Source organism: Neurospora tetraspora, assembly GCF_033439725.1.
Source record: "Neurospora tetraspora strain CBS 560.94 chromosome Unknown B0H65scaffold_1, whole genome shotgun sequence".
NCBI classification, from domain to species: domain Eukaryota; kingdom Fungi; phylum Ascomycota; class Sordariomycetes; order Sordariales; family Sordariaceae; genus Neurospora; species Neurospora tetraspora.
The window spans coordinates 1,404,536-1,423,095 of record NW_026944383.1 but is presented as its reverse complement, the minus strand read 5'-3'; the positions used below and the strand labels follow the sequence as shown (position 1 = coordinate 1,423,095).

Below are 18,560 nucleotides of genomic sequence, written 5' to 3'. Positions count from 1 at the left end.
CTTGGCTCAGATCTACCTCTACTCTGTTCGACTTCCCTCCAGGCTCCAACTGTTCACGTAGCAGTGTTTCTGATGCTTCGACTAACATCTATATTCAACGTGCCAGGGGTCCTCGCATGCTCGCCCCAGACATGACAAACCCTACCGTAACAATGACTAACATGGTCTAATATCAAAAGCTGCCCAACTTCCAGGAACAGGTTACTCTGATGTCGTGCAGCGCGGGGTTAGGCCTCGCTTGACAGTTGCAGCTGCCTTACTACTGGTTAGAAGAAAGAATTGGAGGGTTCAAGGTCGATGACCATTGATGCCCTCTGATGCTATCAACAGGCAGATGACCGCCATCTGTGCATCACATGCTAGAACCTGCGCTCCCGTCTGTTAGTCTCCCCTGTACCCGCATCTTTATCCCCATCACTGTTATCCATTGGACTGATCCACCATCAAACGGAAACTCTTTCGTCCATGCCGCCACCCGACCATCTTGTATAATGGGGCCCTGGGGTCACCGGGGTAGGATGTGGATGGCAGGTACCTTCGACTCATAGCTTTTTGGCTATGTTTCAGGTACTCGCCCCCCATCGACTGCCTTGTCGTTGACATGTCATCTCTTTTTATGCCTGAACAAAACATCTTGTTGATTCAGCCCATCTTGCTCACATATACCTAGAGTTCTGTCATTCATTCATCCCTATCTGCACGTCTGTTTAACCATCATTTTTGTTTGTTAGCCCCTTTGGTTGGGTGACGGCCATGGTTGTTGGAGTCCGATAGCACGATAACAAAACTCGAGCACGATAATCCATACGCACACCACAACACTCGGCCAAAACCTCTCCTCGATAACACTCATACACGATGGATTTCTCTTCGTTTGATGTTGAAGACACCGAAGATTATGAGGGAGCTAGGTTGGCTGTCGTCCCGGACGACTCCATCACGTCCCAGCTCCAGGAACTTGCTCCTTCGAGTCCCGGAAGCACCCTTCTCCCTTCTCCCGTGGCCCGGGCCGTCAGCTTCGCAACAAGATCAACCAGTCTTGCCCTCCGGGTAGGCACCCTCTTGACCGGCTATGGCTTCGACGCTGCCAAGATGACCACCTTATCTAGCTTGGAGATGGGCCGTTTTGTCCTCGAAGGAATCCTCGGCAGGGCTGGCAGAGACGCGATTGCACGTTCTTCTTCGGAACATGGGAGAAAGGAGGCCGAGAATATGCTGGAAAAGAGCTTGGAGAACCTACACCGGACCATGAGTCAGATTCTCTTTTGGACAACAACCGGCTTCCATGTGACGGGAACAACCATTGCCATGTTCTCCGAGTCCTCACAACTTCTCCTTTCCACCTTGGACCAGTTCTTCGGGTCGACTGACTCTTCTCGCGCCATGGCCAGCATCATCACGCTTATACGAAGGGAGTTTCAAAATCCAGCTACTGGCGCACAAGGCGAACAAGTGGGAGTTCTGGATCTGATGCTTGGACTCTGCGGCATGGCATATTTGCAGAGATGGTGTCGACGATCGCTTGAGGAGGAGACGCGGGCGCTTCAGATCGAAGAGGTCATCTGGGATGTCGTGGTTCTCAGTGATGGTATGCGGGTCGACGTCCGCGAGGAGAGTGTTTATGGTGTACATGACGGTGAGTTCACAGAGGACTTGTCTCCCACTAGCGGCAGCGGCGCACACGATAGCGAGGAAGATGCAGAAGAAAGGATCAAAAACCAAATAATCAAATCACTCGGCGACAACGCCAAGGTTTCCATCACCACCAAGATAAACACCACAAAAACAATCACCGTCGACATTCAAGGACCGATACACGACATACCCGTCTCCCCGCCACCTGGAGTTGAACTCATTGAGGAGAGCAGAAACACCCGTCAAGTCTCCCCACAGACACAGGTTGCGGCGGACCACAGCCCACATGCCTGTCGTGTTGTGTACCGGCTGAATCGCAACCAGGAGAGAAGGTATTCCATCACCAAGGAGGATGGGGATATCAGCCAAGTAACCGGATACGTCGAGCAGCTGGGCGACACTGACGACACCATGTCGCAGGCCTCATTGCCAACAGTTGACGCCTTACCTCCGGTACCGACCAAGTCGCTAGAACACACGCCAGATTCTGCTATTCCCCGTCCTGGCTCTTCCGCGTCAGCTGCCTCCAGCTCTTCCAAGAGTCGCATCCCGTCACTTCAAATGCCCAAGAAGCGGAGCGAGAACGCGGCAAACCAGAAGCGACCTCGAATACCACCCACAGCCTCCTCGTCAAACAAGCGTCAGGAAATGGCAGCATCGCGGGCATCTGGCAGTCGCTTTCTGTCGTCGAGAAGCAGGGAGGATGCCGAGTCGAAAAGGAAACCAGTCGAGAAGAAGAGCGGGTTTCGGAAGTTCTTTAGCAGAGATGATGCCGATTCGGATACCCCGTCACGCAAGAAGAAGTCAAGTCAAAGTTCTAGCAGTACAAGGTTGACCAAGCCTGAACCTTCAAAGTACAAGTCTGCTTTACCTAGTCCTGTCCGGCCTTCTGCTCCTCATCGTCCTTCGGCTTCTTCCCGTCCAACTCCCCGCCAGTCTTCCGCTTCGATCCCTAGGATAGAGGAACCTGGGGTATCTCCGAAGAGCAGCTCGAGTAGCCTCGGGAGGAAAAACGTTGAGAGGTCTTCATACCTACGGCCTCCATCGCGGACGAGTTATATTTCGGTTCATGAGAGTCGCCGCGACTCAGTATATTCGCAAACCGAATCGTACTCCATCTCTCACTCCAGGCCTTCCTCGCCGTGCGCAATCGAAACTGACGACGAAGATGTCGGCTCACTGGTCAACCCTCGATTATCCGATCCTGCCCTCTCCCACCCGTACGGCCTCCCATCACCAAGAAACCCGAGACGGGTAAAGTCAAGATACACACCGAGCATCTATACCCTCCCACACGAATCAACATCGTCCCTCATCCCCTACCGGGATCCGCACAAAAGCGCGTTCAGCAACACAGAAGCACTGCGAGAACTGCGCCAAGCCGGCATGGTGGAAGGCATATTTCCCAAATACCATCTCCTCCGCAACATCACCCGCTTCATGCGTTTCGCCTCGGCCTCGTACGGCTCCAACTTCCTCAAGATGCTCGGCATCGCCAAAGAGATGCCCATCCTGCGCGCCTTAGACACCGAGACCCACCACGAACTTCGCTCCTTCGCGCACCACACCGAATCCGACGCCGGCAGCATTCTGCTCTCCTCCTTCGTCGACCCTCAAGGCGGATCCGACGGGACCGGGTCAACCAACACGGGCGTGCCCCTAGTGCACTACATCAGTCTCGACCACGACTCCAAAGCCGTGGTGCTCGCCTGCCGCGGCACTTTGGGCTTCGAGGACGTCCTGGCCGACATGACGTGCGACTACGACGACCTCGTCTGGCGCGGCAAGGCCTACAAAGTGCACAAGGGTATCCACGCCTCGGCCAAGCGTTTACTGTATGGCGGCGACGGCCGCGTGCTGTACACGCTCAAACAAGCCCTGGAAGAATTCCCCGACTACGGCCTCGTGCTCACCGGCCACTCCCTCGGCGGCGGCGTCACGGCTTTGTTGGGCGTCATGCTCTCGGAACCTGCTCCCGGGTGCAACTCGACCTCGTTCGTCACGTCAGCTGATCCGCACACGCACCTGCTAGGCGACTCTTTGCTCAACGGGTTTGCTGCTACTCAACCGCCGAGGCACGTCTGCTTACCCTCGGGCCGGCCCGTCCACGTGTATGCATACGGCCCGCCGAGTACCATGTCTGCATCGCTGTGCAAGGCTACAAGAGGATTGATCACCAGCATCGTCAATGGAAACGACATGGTTCCTTACCTATCTCTTGGAGTGCTGCATGATTTCCAGGCGGTCGCGCTGGCGTTCAAGACGGATAATAATGAAGCCAAAGTCGAAGTGCGCCAGCGGATTTGGGAGGCTTTCCAGACGGGGATTGCGGATAAGTGGTACGGGGGGAATCAGTCGTCGCAGTATTATCCTGGCAGTGGTGGTGATGCATCATTCTCATCGTCACCACCAGGTGCCGGCGGTGACAGAGGACGCAACACGGCCCCCGAATTCTCAGACGACGACCAATGGGCCTACGCCGCCCTAAAAGTGTTGAGGGCGAGTATGATGAGCCATAAACTTTTGCCCCCAGGGGAGGTGTTTGTGGTGGAGAGTACCAGAGTGCTGAGAAGGGATGCGTTTTTGTTGGATGGAGAGGAAGGGCATTTGGGGAGGCCGGCGCAGAGGATTGTACTCAAGTATATTAGGGATGTGGAGCACAGGTTTAGGGAGGTCAGGTTTGGGACGTCAATGTTGACGGATCATAGCCCGGGGAAGTATGAGGATGCGCTGAATAAATTGAGGGCGGGGGTTATGGATGCTGCTTGAATCTTTGGTTTTTTTTTTGCAGAAGGGGGATTTTGGAGGGTTTTGGGGGATGGGATGGATATATGACTTGATATGACTTGATGATTTTTTTTTTGGCCGGATCAATTGTTTTGCGTATATATCACGACTGTTGAATGACACGACACATATATAACCCACATAAACAGAACAGAATAAAGTAGGAACATGATATTGCAGGGTGTTTCAGGGTGTTGAATGGATGTGGGTTTTGCTGCTTCAACATGACTTGTTTCCTGGGTCGTTCATGATAAATTAACACGCTACTTCCAGACGCACAAGATATCCGGGGATGGTGTCTCCTCCACCCCAGCTCAGCCCAGCTCTCGAACGAATCTCGGCTACTTTCCCCTCATGATCACCCGCAATTCATCCAGAAAACCAACTTCTCCCGCTTCTCCCAGACTGAACAGACCACGCAGACCACAATGGCGGAGATGGACCATGTGGGACTCCGCCTTGGAGCGGCCAATTCGCGAATGAGGGGACTTGCTCGGCGCGCCTAGCACGGCGAACCGGCTCTTTGTCCGGGCCACTGGCGTCACGGTTAAATGGGGATAAATAGGAAAAAGGTAACCCTCCACATGGAATGAAACCTGCATCCCCACATGGTCTTGTCATTCGGCTTCATGGCCCGAGATCCAACCTGTTATGGTGGTGGTGATGATGATGGAGAAGACCACCCAAATATCCGGCTCAAGTTAAGATATATTCCTCTTTTTCTCCTCCAGCCTTCGCATCATCTCATCCAAACTTTGTACTCATCTTCTTGACTCCATTTACCCCAGCGGTTCTCCCCCCGCATTTCCTTACCCCGCACAGAAAGGAGTTACCCCAACTTTCCCCCGCGACAAAACCGTTCGTTTGTTTACCTACCCCACCCTCTTACACGGGCGAAGATCACAACCAAAACACACGAACAAAAAGACAACAAGTCAAAATGGCGCCCCTAATCACAAACATCTACACGGCCGACCCCTCCGCCCACGTCTTCAACGGACGCGTGTACATCTACCCCTCCCACGACCGCGAGACCGACATCCAGTTCAACGACAATGGCGACCAATACGACATGGCCGACTACCACGTCTTCTCCACTCCGTCCCTCGACCCCCAGGGTCCCGTGACCGACCACGGCATCGTCCTCAAGACCGAAGACATCCCCTGGGTCTCCAAGCAGCTCTGGGCTCCCGACGCCGCTTTTAAAGACGGCAAATACTACCTTTACTTCCCCGCGCGGGACAAGCAGGGCATCTTCCGCATCGGTGTGGCGGTGGGTGACAAGCCCGAGGGCCCGTTCACCGCGCAGCCGGAGCCGATCAAGGGGTCTTTTTCGATCGACCCGGCTACGTTTGTGGATGATGATGATGGTGAAGCGTACCTGTACTTTGGTGGACTGTGGGGTGGCCAATTGCAGTGCTACCAGAGAGGAAACAACGTGTTTGACGCAGAGTGGCAAGGGCCCAAGGAACCCACGGGCAAGGGCGTCAAGTCCTTGGGAGCTCGCGTGGGCAAGCTGACGCAGGACATGCTAGAGTTTGCGTCAGACGAAGGAGGTGGAGTGCGCGAGGTGACCATCCTGGCGCCCGAGACGGGCGAGCCGCTGGATGCGGACGACCACGAGCGCCGCTTCTTCGAGGCCGCGTGGATGCACAAGAGGCGGGGGAAGTACTACTTTTCTTACTCGACGGGCGACACGCATTTCCTGTGCTACGCCGTGGGAGATTCGCCGTATGGGCCGTTTACCTACGGTGGAAGGATCCTGGAGCCGGTGCTGGGGTGGACGACGCATCATTCTATTGTGGAGTTCCCGGAGAAGAGTGATAGGTGGTGGTTGTTCCATCATGATTGTGAACTGAGCAAGGGGGTGGATCATTTGAGGAGTGTGAAGGTTAAGGAGATCTTCTTTGATGGGGAGGGGAGGATTCATGGGGAGAAACCGGAGGGGAAGTACTAAAATGGTGATTGGGAGGGTGAAAGTCATCAGGCTTGGATAAGTACATATTCTTTTGTATCGTAAATTGCATTCGGACATAGCCAGGTTACATGAGGCTCGTCAACTCACGACCGTATGCTCGAAGGGTTTCGGGTTTACATGGTGATTTCGGCCATTAGATGGTCATGTCCTGGTGAAAAAGGCGCAATTGATTGTTTCTCAGCGAAAGTTACTGAGAGTGTAGCTTGTCTTTCTGTGGTGTGATGAACGGTTCGGTCCCCGCTCGGCGTCACATCGCCTTTCGTATTGACTTCCAGCCACAGCCACCGTGACGACAGTAGCGCGGTCTCTGACAACGAGTTGGAAAGAACGCAGGAAAGCGTCGGCAAGAATGAAGAACCGAAAGGAGAGACAACCCAGAAAAGGAAGTGGCGCCGCAACCGCAGAGTGCTTATCAAAAGACCACGAGATGTCTGCCGCTACCTCAACTCCTCCTCCAAACAACTTATGCTCCCAAACAACATCTCACCAAGAACTGTGGGCTGCATGCCTTTTTACACCTTCAACCCTGCCTATTCCTCGCCTTCCCGGATCTCAATTTCGCGAGTTTATACGGTACTCGAACCCCAAGGCACCTCATCTGGGATCATAGCCCCGTGACATCTTGAATCCCTCGGTTTCTCTTCTGAAAGGAACTGCAAACAACTACATACATGTGCCTTTCGCGATCCTATCCGAATAGGGCTATGCTATGGCCATCGGCAGATCGGCTTGCAGAAGCACTAATGTGCTGGACATCACCAGGCCAGCAAATGCATCCATCATGCCATCGAGACTCACGAGTTGAAATCCAGCTCATCGTACTCATTCTCACGCTCACGTTTAGCAAAGAGTTGACCAGCTCAGAGCCCCGAGAAAGAATCTATCATGGTCTGCACAGATACAAGGGCTTCCATATGGCTAACAAGTGCCCATGTCTTTAGACGGTTCAATCTCTCATACCATGCTTGGAACGGATATCGAGACCTCCTTTTCATCGCGACGAAGCAAAAGGTGTAATGGCGGTAGCCTCTGCAGCAACCTCGCGTCTACTGTGGCGTGCCAACTCCAACAGCAACACTGCATTGCCTTTCGAGTGCCAGGTTTGATGTGCTTGACATCCGATGTCAAGATTGCCTCAGCCACACCACTTGAGTTTCGAGGAGTTTGGATGCTTCCATATCAAAACTGAACAATGTCCGTTCTTCACGAGTTTGAGAGACCTGCAAACAACTCTCACCCCGGCAACGCTACAAAACTTGGACGATGCCAGACATCTCCAATTTTGATATGTCTTTTCTTCTCATCTAGGTCTTAACTCGCATGCCATGTTAGTTACATCTGCCATCGCGTTGCTGCCCGCAGCTTCACCTACACCGTCAACGGCAACGGCAACGTCAACCTTGCCGGGCAGCCACCATGACGCCGCTCTGAAGCCCCGTCAGACAGATTTTTGGCGGCCAGGAGACTTTTGGCCAGAAGATTTCCCCCCTGATCGTTGGCCAGCACAAGACATTGGACAAGGCTGGGGCGCAGTATCTAGGCCATGTCATGTATGTGAATGTCCAGTCTCTCTCTCTATACCGCTGGACAATCTAACAACTCCCTCTAGGCCAACCAATTCTATTCCTGCGCTGGTCCCTACATGCGCGGGGATCAAACTTGCCAACACAACACCGTCGTCAATACCTGGGGAATGACGGCGGGTACCTGGGGTTGCTTCTGCGAGCATGCGAAGAAGTTCTTCAAGTGCATGTCTCAAGCCGAGAATGACGACCCCAATTGTTGGAATGATGGATATGGCGGCGACGGTGAGTAGTTTTGTAACATGTTAGCCGCGAAATGTCAGCTAACATCACTCGTCCAGGTTGGCAACTGGATTGGTACCATAACTGGTGTGGAGACACCCCTCCGCCGTCCGTGATGGCTGAGATGTCACAGCCGTAGGTTCTCCTTACATTCTTGCTGTCTCCCGTCTCTAATGGCTTTCCATTACCTTTCCATCTTCATTTGACCATCTCTCTTCTTATCGATGTACTCCTGTTGGCGTGGGCTATTTTCTTAACTTTGTGCTGACCAACTCTTAGACAAACCGTTAACGTAGGCTTCACGTAAGTTATTTAGACCCCCTGGCCTATTCAACGTGAACAGGAGTTACTGACATCGTGTGGAAATAGCACGCCTGATGTTGTATATGCAATCAGTCAGGATCACCCACTCGTTACTCTCGATGACCCGATCTATAAAGGATCGGGATCTCTTCTTTCCGGCGAGTGTACATCGACGGATTTCACTCTTGTGAGCGCGGACGGGGGTTACACCATGTACTATGCCGGCTTCCAAGGCTGTAACGACGACCGGCCTCAGTGTTGCCCGTGGCCAGTCGCTGCGACCTCTGCATCAGACGCATTTCCTGCCACGGTGAACCTTGAGGTAGAGCCAGAAATTGAGATAGAACACAAGCGTGGCGACAACTATCCTCAACCGGCTCATGGTTATCGGGCGAAATTCAAAGACTGCCCCGATGACTACTATTCTGTTTCGGGTGGTTGCTGCCCTGCGTAGGTATCCCTTGACCCTTTATCTTCTTCAGATTTCTAACAGGATGAACAGCGGATACTACTTCTTCACATCAGCCATCGGTGGCCAAACGCCTTGCTGGAGCCCTCTCAGTAGCGCAGCAAGCGTTCCGCCCCTAACCCGAGCCGTGGCTGCATATGATGCGATTACCACTAGTGGCAGCGTTAATGGTAGTGATGGTGATGGTGGTGATGATGACCCTAATGAGGACGATTCAACACCTACGTCAGCCGTCAACAACGTGGTCTTCTCTGTCCACTACCCCGTCGACAGCCACGATGCCCTTTCTCTCGGTGCTTACATCGGCATTGCCCTTGGTATCAGCGTAACAGTCAGCGCGACTTTCGCAACCATTCTCTGGTTCTGGCTACGGCGGAGAAAGCAGAAGACGGCAAGGTTGAGAAGAGCTATGCAGCAAGCTGACAACGACAATTATTACCCTGGTATCTGGGACGGCCCCTCCCACGGCTCAGATGAACAGTTGTTTCAAGTACCTGCGCAAGAACTCACCACGTTCGGACAAGACGGAAAACCGACAGCAGTAGACCGCATGGCCTCCAGAACCGGAAGAACTAACAGCGGATATGCCGCTCAACAAGCTCAACATTTCCAGCAGCAGACCCAGCAGTCATTCGGCTTCCATGCTGTTGGCACACACGGACACAACAGCGGCGGCATGAACAATGACTTTACTCCCGGTTTCCCCCTTGCAGTCCATGTCCCACGCCGCGTAAGCTCAGCCGCCGCCGCCGCCGGTGGAAATTCGTCCTTGCCGCCCATCCCGCCCATCTCATCCACTAGGTCGCAACTTCCTCTCATTAAGAAGGACGAGAATGCCTGGGGTGTGGACTCTAAAGGCGGACAAGGGCACGTTGACTCCAAAGGTAGAAAGCCCAAAGGCGGCCTTAACGGTAGGAAAGAAGAAGAGCCCTTACAAAATGCGGGTGGTGCGTCGGAGGGTGCAGCAGGGAGTTCTTCTTCTCACAACGGAGACCAACAGCAACGGCAATCCCAGCACCCGGCTGCTGAACTTGAAGGGCATCCGGTTGCTGTTCCTGGTGGACACGGGAGTGGCTATGGGCTTGATGAAGTGGAGGGGAATGATGAGCCGCCTCCTGAGTATAGGGAGTTTTAGGTGGAGTGTTTGGTGTATATAAAGTTGGAGGGAGGCTCGGGAGAGATGTAGGTCGTTGTTCGTGATACACAGGTTTGTTGTGTTGATTCTTTACATAGCAAAACACATAAACACCAGAGTTGATTGATTCCCTTTGTACTCTACCGCTGTCGCCAACATGAAAGTAAAGGAGTCTATCGAGAAAGATGGCTGGCTGGCTGGTAATGCATATGTCATGAACAGCCTCGTCTTGCACATTGCATGTTTCTTGATGCTCAATTGCTTTTATCATAGCCTATAAAAAGTATAATCACACTGAGTATATGGATAATGTGTGGATATCCTCACGGTTACGATGCTATAACAGACCCGTGATATGCCGTCTTAAGACCCCCATTAATATACCTAACTTGTTGGAATCGTAAGTCAGCCTTACCCATGAATTTGTAGGTATGTTACATCAATAAGCAGGCTCCGTTCGGTGAACAAAAGTTGCAACCTTTTTATTTCTTCCGGACATAAGGCTGGAGGATGTAGATCATGTCTTCCGCTCGTGCAGCGAAACACGGTAAATGCTGTGTGACGTGGCTAAATGGCAAGGTTGGGTGGGGACAGGGAATAGGAGAGGAGGAAAGCTCACCAGTCGGATGAGGCATCCAATCGCATCAGAATCCTAAGTGCTCAGCTGGAGTTTACACATTGGCGTTGAACACATGCAATGAAGGCAAGGGAGCGGATGTAGATAGATCAAAGAAGAGACCATGAGAGGCGAGACAGAAGGGAGAATTGGATGTCGCCCTGCATACCTTATATATGTCACTTTCAAACCATTAGCGTAGCCTTGCTCCAAGTCATTTCCAACCTCGTCTCTCTTCCACAAGCAACTCATGGTTAAAGCCTTTAACTGACAGAAGCAGAGTTCCGTGTTGAAGAGTCTATAGGTAAGGTAGGTACCTATGTGATCTAGGCTATGTCTCAGATTTGGGGGAATAGAATCAGTCAGCTGGTAAGAGGACCGGCGGTGACTGAACAAAAATATTGTGTTGACTCCGAAGGCTGCTTTGGAACTGCAAAGACTACCTCTATTTGTTGAGGTTGACTTACACGTACGGGTTGAATAAGGTAGTTTTCTGAGCTTCGTCCGGCTCCGGTCCTTCTCCGGCGGTGAGACTTCCGAAGACTTGCCTTTCTGATTTGTTTCTTTTCCTCTTTCTTTGTGGAAAAGTGACCAGGTAGATTTTTTGATGTCTAGGTTTGGGTGGACTGTAGTGTGTTGGCCTTCTAACCCCTTGTGACGTGGTTCAAGAGAACTTCGAAAGTCTTCGCTTGGCACAAGGCAGGCGGAGTTGGCGAAGGGTTGCATTTTGTAAGTAATATGAGAGCCACAACCCCAAAATGCAAGATATATGCCTAGCTGGCAGTTGGAGGCTTGCATTCCGAAGTCGGTATTGAATTTTTGAGCTATTCGGGATATGAAATATAGTGGGATTTGGAAAGTGATTCCCATGATACATATGGGGCGGGCCGTGACCCGAAGCCGATCGGGAGCCCGCATGCATCGCCGCAAGCCGGTGAGGCCGGTTCCTGAAAACAGCGAGCTTCGTGTACAAGAAACTCTGGTGGCTGAAGTGATGAAACCGCGTGGCTGCGTCTTACGCCGGTTGATAAGTTTGCTCGCCTCAAGACCCAGATGGGACAACTGGCAAGGCTCTATCGAAGGTTCTGTGACCATCTAGTCACAAGTGATTACTCGCAATGTCGCAAGTCGATGGATTATAATTATGAAGACCGATTGAGACCAACAATGAACTTGGTCTTGATCGATCAAATTCCCACTCGAGAATGGTTGTGTTGTCGTTGAGCTCTCAGATCAAAGTATGTATAGTATAAATCATATGCCACGGGATGAATCCGTATGGTCACTCATACCTGTACTGTTGATATGCGCGTTTGTTGATTTTGTACAACGACTGACCGCTAGCCTGGCTGCCTCTTGAGCTATCCTGGATCGATGCTGCCGCTAATGGTTCGCATGGTTGGCCAAGCTATGAAGTGTCAAGGGCGTAACTATCTTGACGTCGAGTTGAGAGTTTCGCTGAAAGACGGGTATGGTGTTGTGGATTTAAGGAAGTACCGTTACACTAGTTCTTGAAGGCTACATGTATAAGCCGCAGAGGAGGGGTTGATGGCCATTTTATAGGAAGAGAAGGCTGAACAACATCCCGCAGCTCGATTTGGTCTGTACCCTGGACTTTTTGGAAGGTATTGACATCCCTGAGTACAGTAAGTTGAATTGATCAACCATGCAACTTGGGAATGGTTTCAATGAATGGACTTTCAGCTGGAAAGATGTGCAAATTCTACTCCAATTGTCTAGGTTTCAACTCTTATGCCAAGCCACATTTTCAACCCGTTTTCTGCATGTACCTCGGAAATACGTACCTACCTCGTACCGACTTGCACCTTCCACAAAATATGCACCTTAAAAGGACTCCCTCTTCTCAGCCGGCTCTTGAGAATGGCGATCATTCTCGCCGTTAGTTATAAGTCGTCCAAACTTCTACATTCTTGGGAGGTTGAGAAACGGAAAGTTATCGCCATCCATATACCGATATCATCATCAGGCGCCGAGCTACACCATCATGGGGGGTTCTTAAGATCCTCAACACGATACATCAACTAAAGGTAGTTGCCTCCGGGAAACCCAGTTTTTTGCTTTGATTTGAAGTTCGCGATGAGGCAGACGTTTGGCACACATTGCCTAATTGCCGAAGACCCTCTCCTTTCCAAACCTTGAACTGCCTGAAAACAAACAATACTAGTCCAGAGACCCTCCTTATGATCATTTTCCAACCGCACACGTGCTTCTGTTAAATAAATTGAACGAACATGGATTCTGACAACTCGCCTCATCCAGATATATATATGCAAACTAGGATACCTCGAGATCAACTAAGCCTTGAAGGCTCGGAAGAGATGGATATCCCAGCTAGGATCCACCTACCATTAAGTCCCGATGTCTCAGAAATGTCTGTTCCAAGAACTGAAACAAACACTCCTACGCCAATGTCAGAGTCTACGTTGCCCAAAGGTTTTTATTCCCATGACAATTGTTTTCAATGAGAGAGTTTACGGCTAACAAGCATACAGAAGAACCAGCCAAAGAAGTTGTAGAAGTCACGGACAAAACATCGTCTGACAAGATAGCATCAGCCGTTACGACATTCCCAGTCCCGACTGCCCCTGGTGATGATGATGTTGCCAAGGAGCCATCACCGCGTCCTTTATCACAACAATCAGCTCTTCAACCCAAAACAGTCAAACATAGGAAGCCTATCACGGCCTATGTCAATCTACGATGGGTGAGAGACGCGAGCGTCCGAGACTACGTGCATCGGAAGGACCCGGTGAATTGTGATCAATGCAGATTGGGAATACATGGCGATGATGTCGCCACAGACGGGATAGTGCTTCGATACTCACAGTACCAGAAGGAGGACACTCAGCTCGATCCCCCCTCGTCCTCAACGGCGAACGACCAGGCAGCAGCGCTTACTGTCCCAGCACCACGTAAGTCATCCTACCTATTTTTCACCCCTCTGACTCCACTTCATACGTCCAAGGACAAGTGAGCAGAATAAGCTGACACATCTCGCCTCACCAGAGTACCTCAAAATCGACAAACCCCGAAAATTCTTTACAAAAGGCCGCATCTTCAAAACCGTGTGGTTCGAGCCCTTCGGCGACTACTCGGCCTCCCTCCGCGCCCGACCCGCCGAGCTCGCCTACCACGAGAGCTGCCCCGAGTACAACAACTTGAACGAAAAGCCCTACGGGCGGTTCCGGTGGTTCGTCGTCATTCGCAAACAGCTGCACCACTCGCTGTGCTTCGCCATCGTCAACGGCGGGGCAAAATCTATAGCCAAGAACCGAGCGAGAGGCGAGCACTTGGCTGTGCTGTACTCTACCAGCGTGCCGCCACCGGAGCCGGACGCCGAGGAGGGCATCGTGTTTGGGCCGCTCGCGGTCATAATGGAGGAGGGGAAGCAGAATATCAGCCCGTTGGCGAGACTGGATTGTAGTAGGGTGTTTACGGTGGAGGATGATTTGAAGGTGATGAAGATTGGGAGGGTGCATCCTGATTTTCACGAGAAGCTGGATCAGTACTATTTCGAGGCGTGTTTTAAAGAGCCGGTGAAGCAGCAAGTGCAGTCGAATGGGACTTAGAGATGTCGACTTTGGCTCGTATATGGTTGATCTTTCTTTGGGCTCCTTGGTTATTTTTCTTCTCTACACTTTCACGGTTATGTTTTTACAAGGCCCACTCAAGAATCTCCTTTTCTTTGCAACAGTTACAGTTTGGTTTCTGTTTCGCCACGACTTGGGATTGCTCTGGGACATGTGTCAACTTCAGCGGATGGCGAACAGCTAGCACTGCATTTCCCCCTCTTGTTGTTTTCTATGTTGTCCTTTGCGTTATCTTTTCTTCTTGACTGTTGCAGCTTCACTCTTATCAATAGATCGCGTTTCTTCTTTAGACATATCACATGTCTAGTTATCACATCTCCGACCTGTCTCAATTCAGTGAGGTTGTCACTTTTCTTCCATAGAATACTTCCTCACCTCCCCTTCATCCTCCCTCAATAAGGTTTTCCATCCTTCTCCATAGCGGCACAACTGAACACGACGGCTCGCTCAGCTTCAGAGGATGTTGACGAGGCTTCCATGGGGGCAAATCCTCCATCCACTATCACACCACTAGAATACCGTTGCTTCCGAAGTGTGGCATACGCGGTATGTGGCCAATGTGCACAGCCTCCCTGCAATGTTCCCTCACCATTGCTCAGACCATTACGCAAGGAACGCAAGGAATCATCCAATAAGAAACTGCAACCAATAATACGGAAGAGCAACGCAACAACTGGACGCTCACTCTTGAGACTTGTTGGTAAGCTCGTAAGATGTCTATAAGAAGCCAATGGCTTCCAACGATCGCCTCCCGTGTTGAGATTTCCACATTGCTCGTCAGCTAGTCAACATAAGCTGTGAGATCGTACAGGGACAATTATATCACCAATAGCGCAATAACCGAAACCGAACGTTTTCCCTCGGTCATCCTACGCATCCGCCACCACACCGTTCCCGTCGAGATGATTCCGAATGACAGCTGAGGATTTACTCCGACGGACGCCATGAACGCTGACCGGGATCGTTCAAGTATACGCTATGCGAGGGAAACGAGGGAAGCGCGGTATCGTATGTAGTAGTCCTTCGTCAATTTGATAGTGCGGAAGGAAAGGGGACTAGTAAAGCTGCAAATGCAAGTGCCGTGCCCTGCTAGCTAGCAAGGGCACTTGGCAAGGCTTGCAAGACACCTCCCTCCTAGGCTTTTCTTGAACAGGCTAAAGAGATCGTCGACCAAGACACAGCTGGGCAGCTGGGCGAACAGAGAGAAAGAGGGGAATCAAAGTGCAAGAATGGTTTTCGACCAAACGATTCGTTTGGCCGGGATAAGATAGTGTAGATTTGGCACCTCTTTCTGTGGGGACGACATATGTATGGCAGGCAGAATGGAAAGGTATTCTGTCTGTCAGTCATGGACCCAGCACCATCGATCGAGCTGGATGTTCCATGCAGCAGTCTTGATTGAGGACGGTGAACGTGGATGGGTGGCCTGACGATCAGGTTACACCTGCTTCAAGCCCTCCTCCCATACAATGCCGAGGTTATCAATGGTCCGTCCCTTACACCCTTCACAGTTGATATCCTTTTCACCGAATGACGAGAATCGTGCAAAATTTTCGCCGAAGGTGTTAGAGCTTGTGAACCGTAGCAATAGGCCACAAGCGACCCAATGGGATGTTCGTGGAGCACATCCCGTTTCTCACGGCAGGACACCAGAGCAATTCCCCAAAAGATGACCATTCGAGGCGACAGGCCGTCGTGAAGACCCATTGGAGATGTTGTGCGAAAGAACTCCCGTCATGATTCTCGCGCGAACAACCCCCAATATCGACCATCAGTAGTTGAGGCTCGCCTCAGGGACGCACAGGACATGGCATATCCGTCATCCTCATTGCCCCGAAGCCTTCATCGTCAGCCTGTGACTCCCCCAGGGGCAAATCTCCGACAACCTCTCATGAGATGAGGCTCCATAGACCAGCAGTAGTTGAGCCTCAGCGGTCCTCACGACTGGACACACCCCCATCCATCATCCCCCAAAAGCCTTCACCGCCAGCCAGCCAGCCAGCCCCTCCGCCCCCCTTCCCCATCCCCAACAACCTCCCAACAACCTCCCAACAACCTCCCAATCTCCCCATATCCCATCCACGAGGCTCTTCTAAAAATCCTGCACCCCCGTCTCCCCCTCTAACACCCTCTCAACCCTCCTTCCCTCCTCCCCATCATCATCACTAGCCCAATCAGGTTCCTCCTCGTCAAACCACGCCTCCTCCTCTTCCCTTCTCTCCAGGGTATCCAGCTCGTCATCGTTGTCCACCAGCCCAGCGTAATCAAAATCCTCATCTCCACCGCGGACGAACCGCTCGCGGAGGAAGGCGGTCCATTGCTCTTGACCTTCTTCGCGCGTTTGGGCGGGGGTGTCGGTTCCTGTTAGTGGTGCTAGTGTTGTTGCTGCTAGACCTGTATTGGTTGTCGTCGTTGACGCTTCTGGAGGGGGAGGAGGAGGACGCGGTGTGGTCTGGTTGGTGTTGGTATTGGTCGTAGAAGAAGAAGATGAAGAAGGCTCGCCGAAACCGGAACCAAAGCGAGGGAGTGGTTGTTGTGCTGGGGTGGTGAAGGTGGCGAACATTGTGGAGGTGGTGGCTGTGGAAGGGGGTGTTGGTTGTGGTTGATCCAATGTCGGTATTGTCTGAACTGGAGCCTGCGTGACGGTTGTTGTCTGGCTTTGCCATTCCATTTCTCCTTCGGTTATCGTAGGCGTCGATGCTTTCTCACCGCCGTTAGAGTCAGAACTACCACCCGTTGCTGTCGCCGCCGCTAGCCTGGCAAGCTTCTCCTCCCCTCGTAGCAGAGAGCCCTCTAACACGCGAGCGTAGCCTTTCTCCTTGCTTTCTGCTTCTCGTTCAGCGGGCGTTTGGAACCGCCGAATGAGGGAGTCGTATAAGATTGGATCTGTGTACAACAGCAGCGTCAGTTAGTCATTCGTCGGTGATGATATTAGTTCGGACTGTTCAGGCTATAAGATGGACGAGAGCTGACCACCGGGAGGGCACCGAACATCCCACCTCTTTTGAGTCAGGGATAGATAGTCATCGACTTATCCACGGGTGTCTAGCTTCCAAGACAGGAGAAACGTCGAACAAAAAAACGTACCAGCGAGTTCATGTTCCGTAGATCTGAAGTAACCTGGATTCCGTTCTAGGTACTCCCTCCTCCGGTTTCGCGTTCGTATCTCCCGAGTTTGCGCCGAAGACCTGGCCGGCCGTGGACGGGGCTTTGCAAAAAGAGAATCATCATCGGTATCTGGATGTCCTGTCGAGCCGGGCGGCGGTGGGGAGTCGAAGCGAGGTGACATGGTTAAGGTCGGTGTTGTATTTGTTGATGATGTGGTGAGAAAGATGATTCAGTGAGAAAGTTCACCGAGGATAGCTGTCTTTGGGAATTTGAACACCCGATCTTTCACCGAAAACTGAAAGATCAATGACAAGTCTGCGCGGATGGAAAAATTTGGCAGCGTTGGTGAAGTTAGATTATGTTGACGATTTATGATTGCCAGAAGTTAAGGAAGGGTTGTGTCAGATGGGAAGAGCAACCGTGATACGCTTACAGCTTGTCTTTTCAGCGGGTGGTGTCTGTGTTTGAAGAGAAGATAAAATGAAAGTGATGCAAAATGATGAAGTGACGTCGACCGACGGGAGGGGCCATCGGTGTGGGGCCGAACGGCCGTGGGGTCGGGTTCCGTTCATCACCAAGGGCGCTGAACACTCAACCAGCCATGTGCAAACCTGGACAACCTTTTTAAGACAGAGACGAATTCAGTAGATGGGAAATAGGACCTGTGTTTGGAATTTGAAAAGAACAGCTCCCGCCATACTGTGTACAGTTTTTGTCAATTATACCTATTTCCGGCAACATGAGTAACCGTGGGTGTGAGCTGGACTGGTCGTTTTGTCGCAACACCCACTCTCTTGCAAAGGCCACCAGCTCACACCCACGGTTAAGTCTGATCTGCGTGACAGCAGCAGCTGTAGGGGGTTGACATATGAACATCACAGAAAGGAGGTCATTGACCCGAATGATGCCAGCACTCCCTCGCATTTGATTCGCTGATATGATTTACAAAGCCATACATGATCTGGCTATTTCCATAATGTGCAAGACCCTCGCTGTTATTGAAGCCTTCCCGCCCACTGCTGTCCCTCTCTCCGTTTTTTGTTTGGCTCACTCGCCCTCACGGCTCCTCCGATTCTCTTGCTCAGCAAGCCCCAGTGCACCCAATTTCCGTTC

At 51.8% G+C, this 18,560-nt stretch overlaps 7 protein-coding genes across 7 annotated transcripts; 5 read left to right on the top strand and 2 right to left on the bottom strand.

The window, feature by feature from the left end:
- Positions 1–858: 858 nt before the first annotated feature.
- Positions 859–4,404, top strand: B0H65DRAFT_416024 (uncharacterized protein; the record flags this gene model as incomplete). The annotated part of the gene is made up of 1 exon (XM_062824019.1): positions 859–4,404. One exon carries the CDS (start codon positions 859–861, stop codon positions 4,402–4,404), a length of 3,546 nt encoding a protein of 1,181 aa, XP_062685853.1.
- Positions 4,405–5,202: 798 nt separating this feature from the next.
- On the top strand, positions 5,203–6,601 carry B0H65DRAFT_448531 (glycosyl hydrolase). The gene has a single exon (XM_062825906.1). The coding sequence runs from the start codon at positions 5,363–5,365 to the stop codon at positions 6,377–6,379; it is 1,017 nt and encodes a 338-aa protein (XP_062685852.1). The 5' UTR covers positions 5,203–5,362; the 3' UTR covers positions 6,380–6,601.
- Positions 6,602–7,372: 771 nt separating this feature from the next.
- On the top strand, positions 7,373–8,635 carry B0H65DRAFT_14204 (uncharacterized protein). The gene is made up of 5 exons (XM_062820948.1): positions 7,373–7,950; positions 8,010–8,208; positions 8,265–8,344; positions 8,485–8,508; positions 8,575–8,635. Exons 1-3 carry the CDS (start codon positions 7,726–7,728, stop codon positions 8,342–8,344), a joined length of 504 nt encoding a protein of 167 aa, XP_062685851.1. The 5' UTR covers positions 7,373–7,725; the 3' UTR covers positions 8,485–8,508; positions 8,575–8,635.
- B0H65DRAFT_14210 (uncharacterized protein) lies at positions 8,469–10,157 on the top strand. The gene is made up of 2 exons (XM_062820949.1): positions 8,469–8,958; positions 9,011–10,157. The coding sequence occupies exons 1-2, from the start codon at positions 8,720–8,722 to the stop codon at positions 10,110–10,112; spliced, it is 1,341 nt and encodes a 446-aa protein (XP_062685850.1). The 5' UTR covers positions 8,469–8,719; the 3' UTR covers positions 10,113–10,157.
- Positions 10,158–10,621: 464 nt separating this feature from the next.
- On the bottom strand, positions 10,622–12,151 carry B0H65DRAFT_14119 (uncharacterized protein). The gene is made up of 3 exons (XM_062820937.1): positions 11,196–12,151; positions 10,898–11,054; positions 10,622–10,764 (listed from the first exon to the last, which is right to left on the bottom strand). Exons 1-3 carry the CDS (start codon positions 11,821–11,823, stop codon positions 10,728–10,730), a joined length of 822 nt encoding a protein of 273 aa, XP_062685849.1. The 5' UTR covers positions 11,824–12,151; the 3' UTR covers positions 10,622–10,727.
- Positions 12,152–13,067: 916 nt separating this feature from the next.
- Positions 13,068–14,700, top strand: B0H65DRAFT_562486 (uncharacterized protein; the record flags this gene model as incomplete). Its single annotated transcript, XM_062830203.1, has 3 exons — positions 13,068–13,182; positions 13,245–13,611; positions 13,715–14,700. The coding sequence occupies 3 exons, from the start codon at positions 13,068–13,070 to the stop codon at positions 14,316–14,318; spliced, it is 1,086 nt and encodes a 361-aa protein (XP_062685848.1). The 3' UTR covers positions 14,319–14,700.
- Positions 14,701–16,431: 1,731 nt separating this feature from the next.
- On the bottom strand, positions 16,432–17,628 carry B0H65DRAFT_543786 (coiled-coil domain-containing protein-domain-containing protein; the record flags this gene model as incomplete). Its single annotated transcript, XM_062829251.1, has 2 exons — positions 16,432–17,225; positions 17,427–17,628. The coding sequence occupies 2 exons, from the start codon at positions 17,626–17,628 to the stop codon at positions 16,432–16,434; spliced, it is 996 nt and encodes a 331-aa protein (XP_062685847.1).
- Positions 17,629–18,560: the final 932 nt, after the last annotated feature.

Excerpts from the sequence above, each read along its gene's own strand:
- B0H65DRAFT_14119 (XM_062820937.1), bottom strand. The coding sequence starts at position 11,823 with ATGGTCACAGAACCTTCGATAGAGCCTTGCCAGTTGTCCCATCTGGGT. Across the intron at positions 11,055-11,195 it reads ACCTTATTCAACCCGTACGT|ATCACATAGGTACCTACCTT; the intron begins GTAAGTCAACCT and ends GACATAGCCTAG. Across the intron at positions 10,765-10,897 it reads TTGAAAGTGACATATATAAG|GATTCTGATGCGATTGGATG; the intron begins GTATGCAGGGCG and ends CTGAGCACTTAG.
- B0H65DRAFT_448531 (XM_062825906.1), top strand. The coding sequence starts at position 5,363 with ATGGCGCCCCTAATCACAAACATCTACACGGCCGACCCCTCCGCCCAC.
- B0H65DRAFT_14204 (XM_062820948.1), top strand. The coding sequence starts at position 7,726 with ATGTTAGTTACATCTGCCATCGCGTTGCTGCCCGCAGCTTCACCTACA. Across the intron at positions 7,951-8,009 it reads CAGTATCTAGGCCATGTCAT|GCCAACCAATTCTATTCCTG; the intron begins GTATGTGAATGT and ends AACTCCCTCTAG. Across the intron at positions 8,209-8,264 it reads TGATGGATATGGCGGCGACG|GTTGGCAACTGGATTGGTAC; the intron begins GTGAGTAGTTTT and ends TCACTCGTCCAG.
- B0H65DRAFT_14210 (XM_062820949.1), top strand. The coding sequence starts at position 8,720 with ATGTACTATGCCGGCTTCCAAGGCTGTAACGACGACCGGCCTCAGTGT. Across the intron at positions 8,959-9,010 it reads TCGGGTGGTTGCTGCCCTGC|CGGATACTACTTCTTCACAT; the intron begins GTAGGTATCCCT and ends CAGGATGAACAG.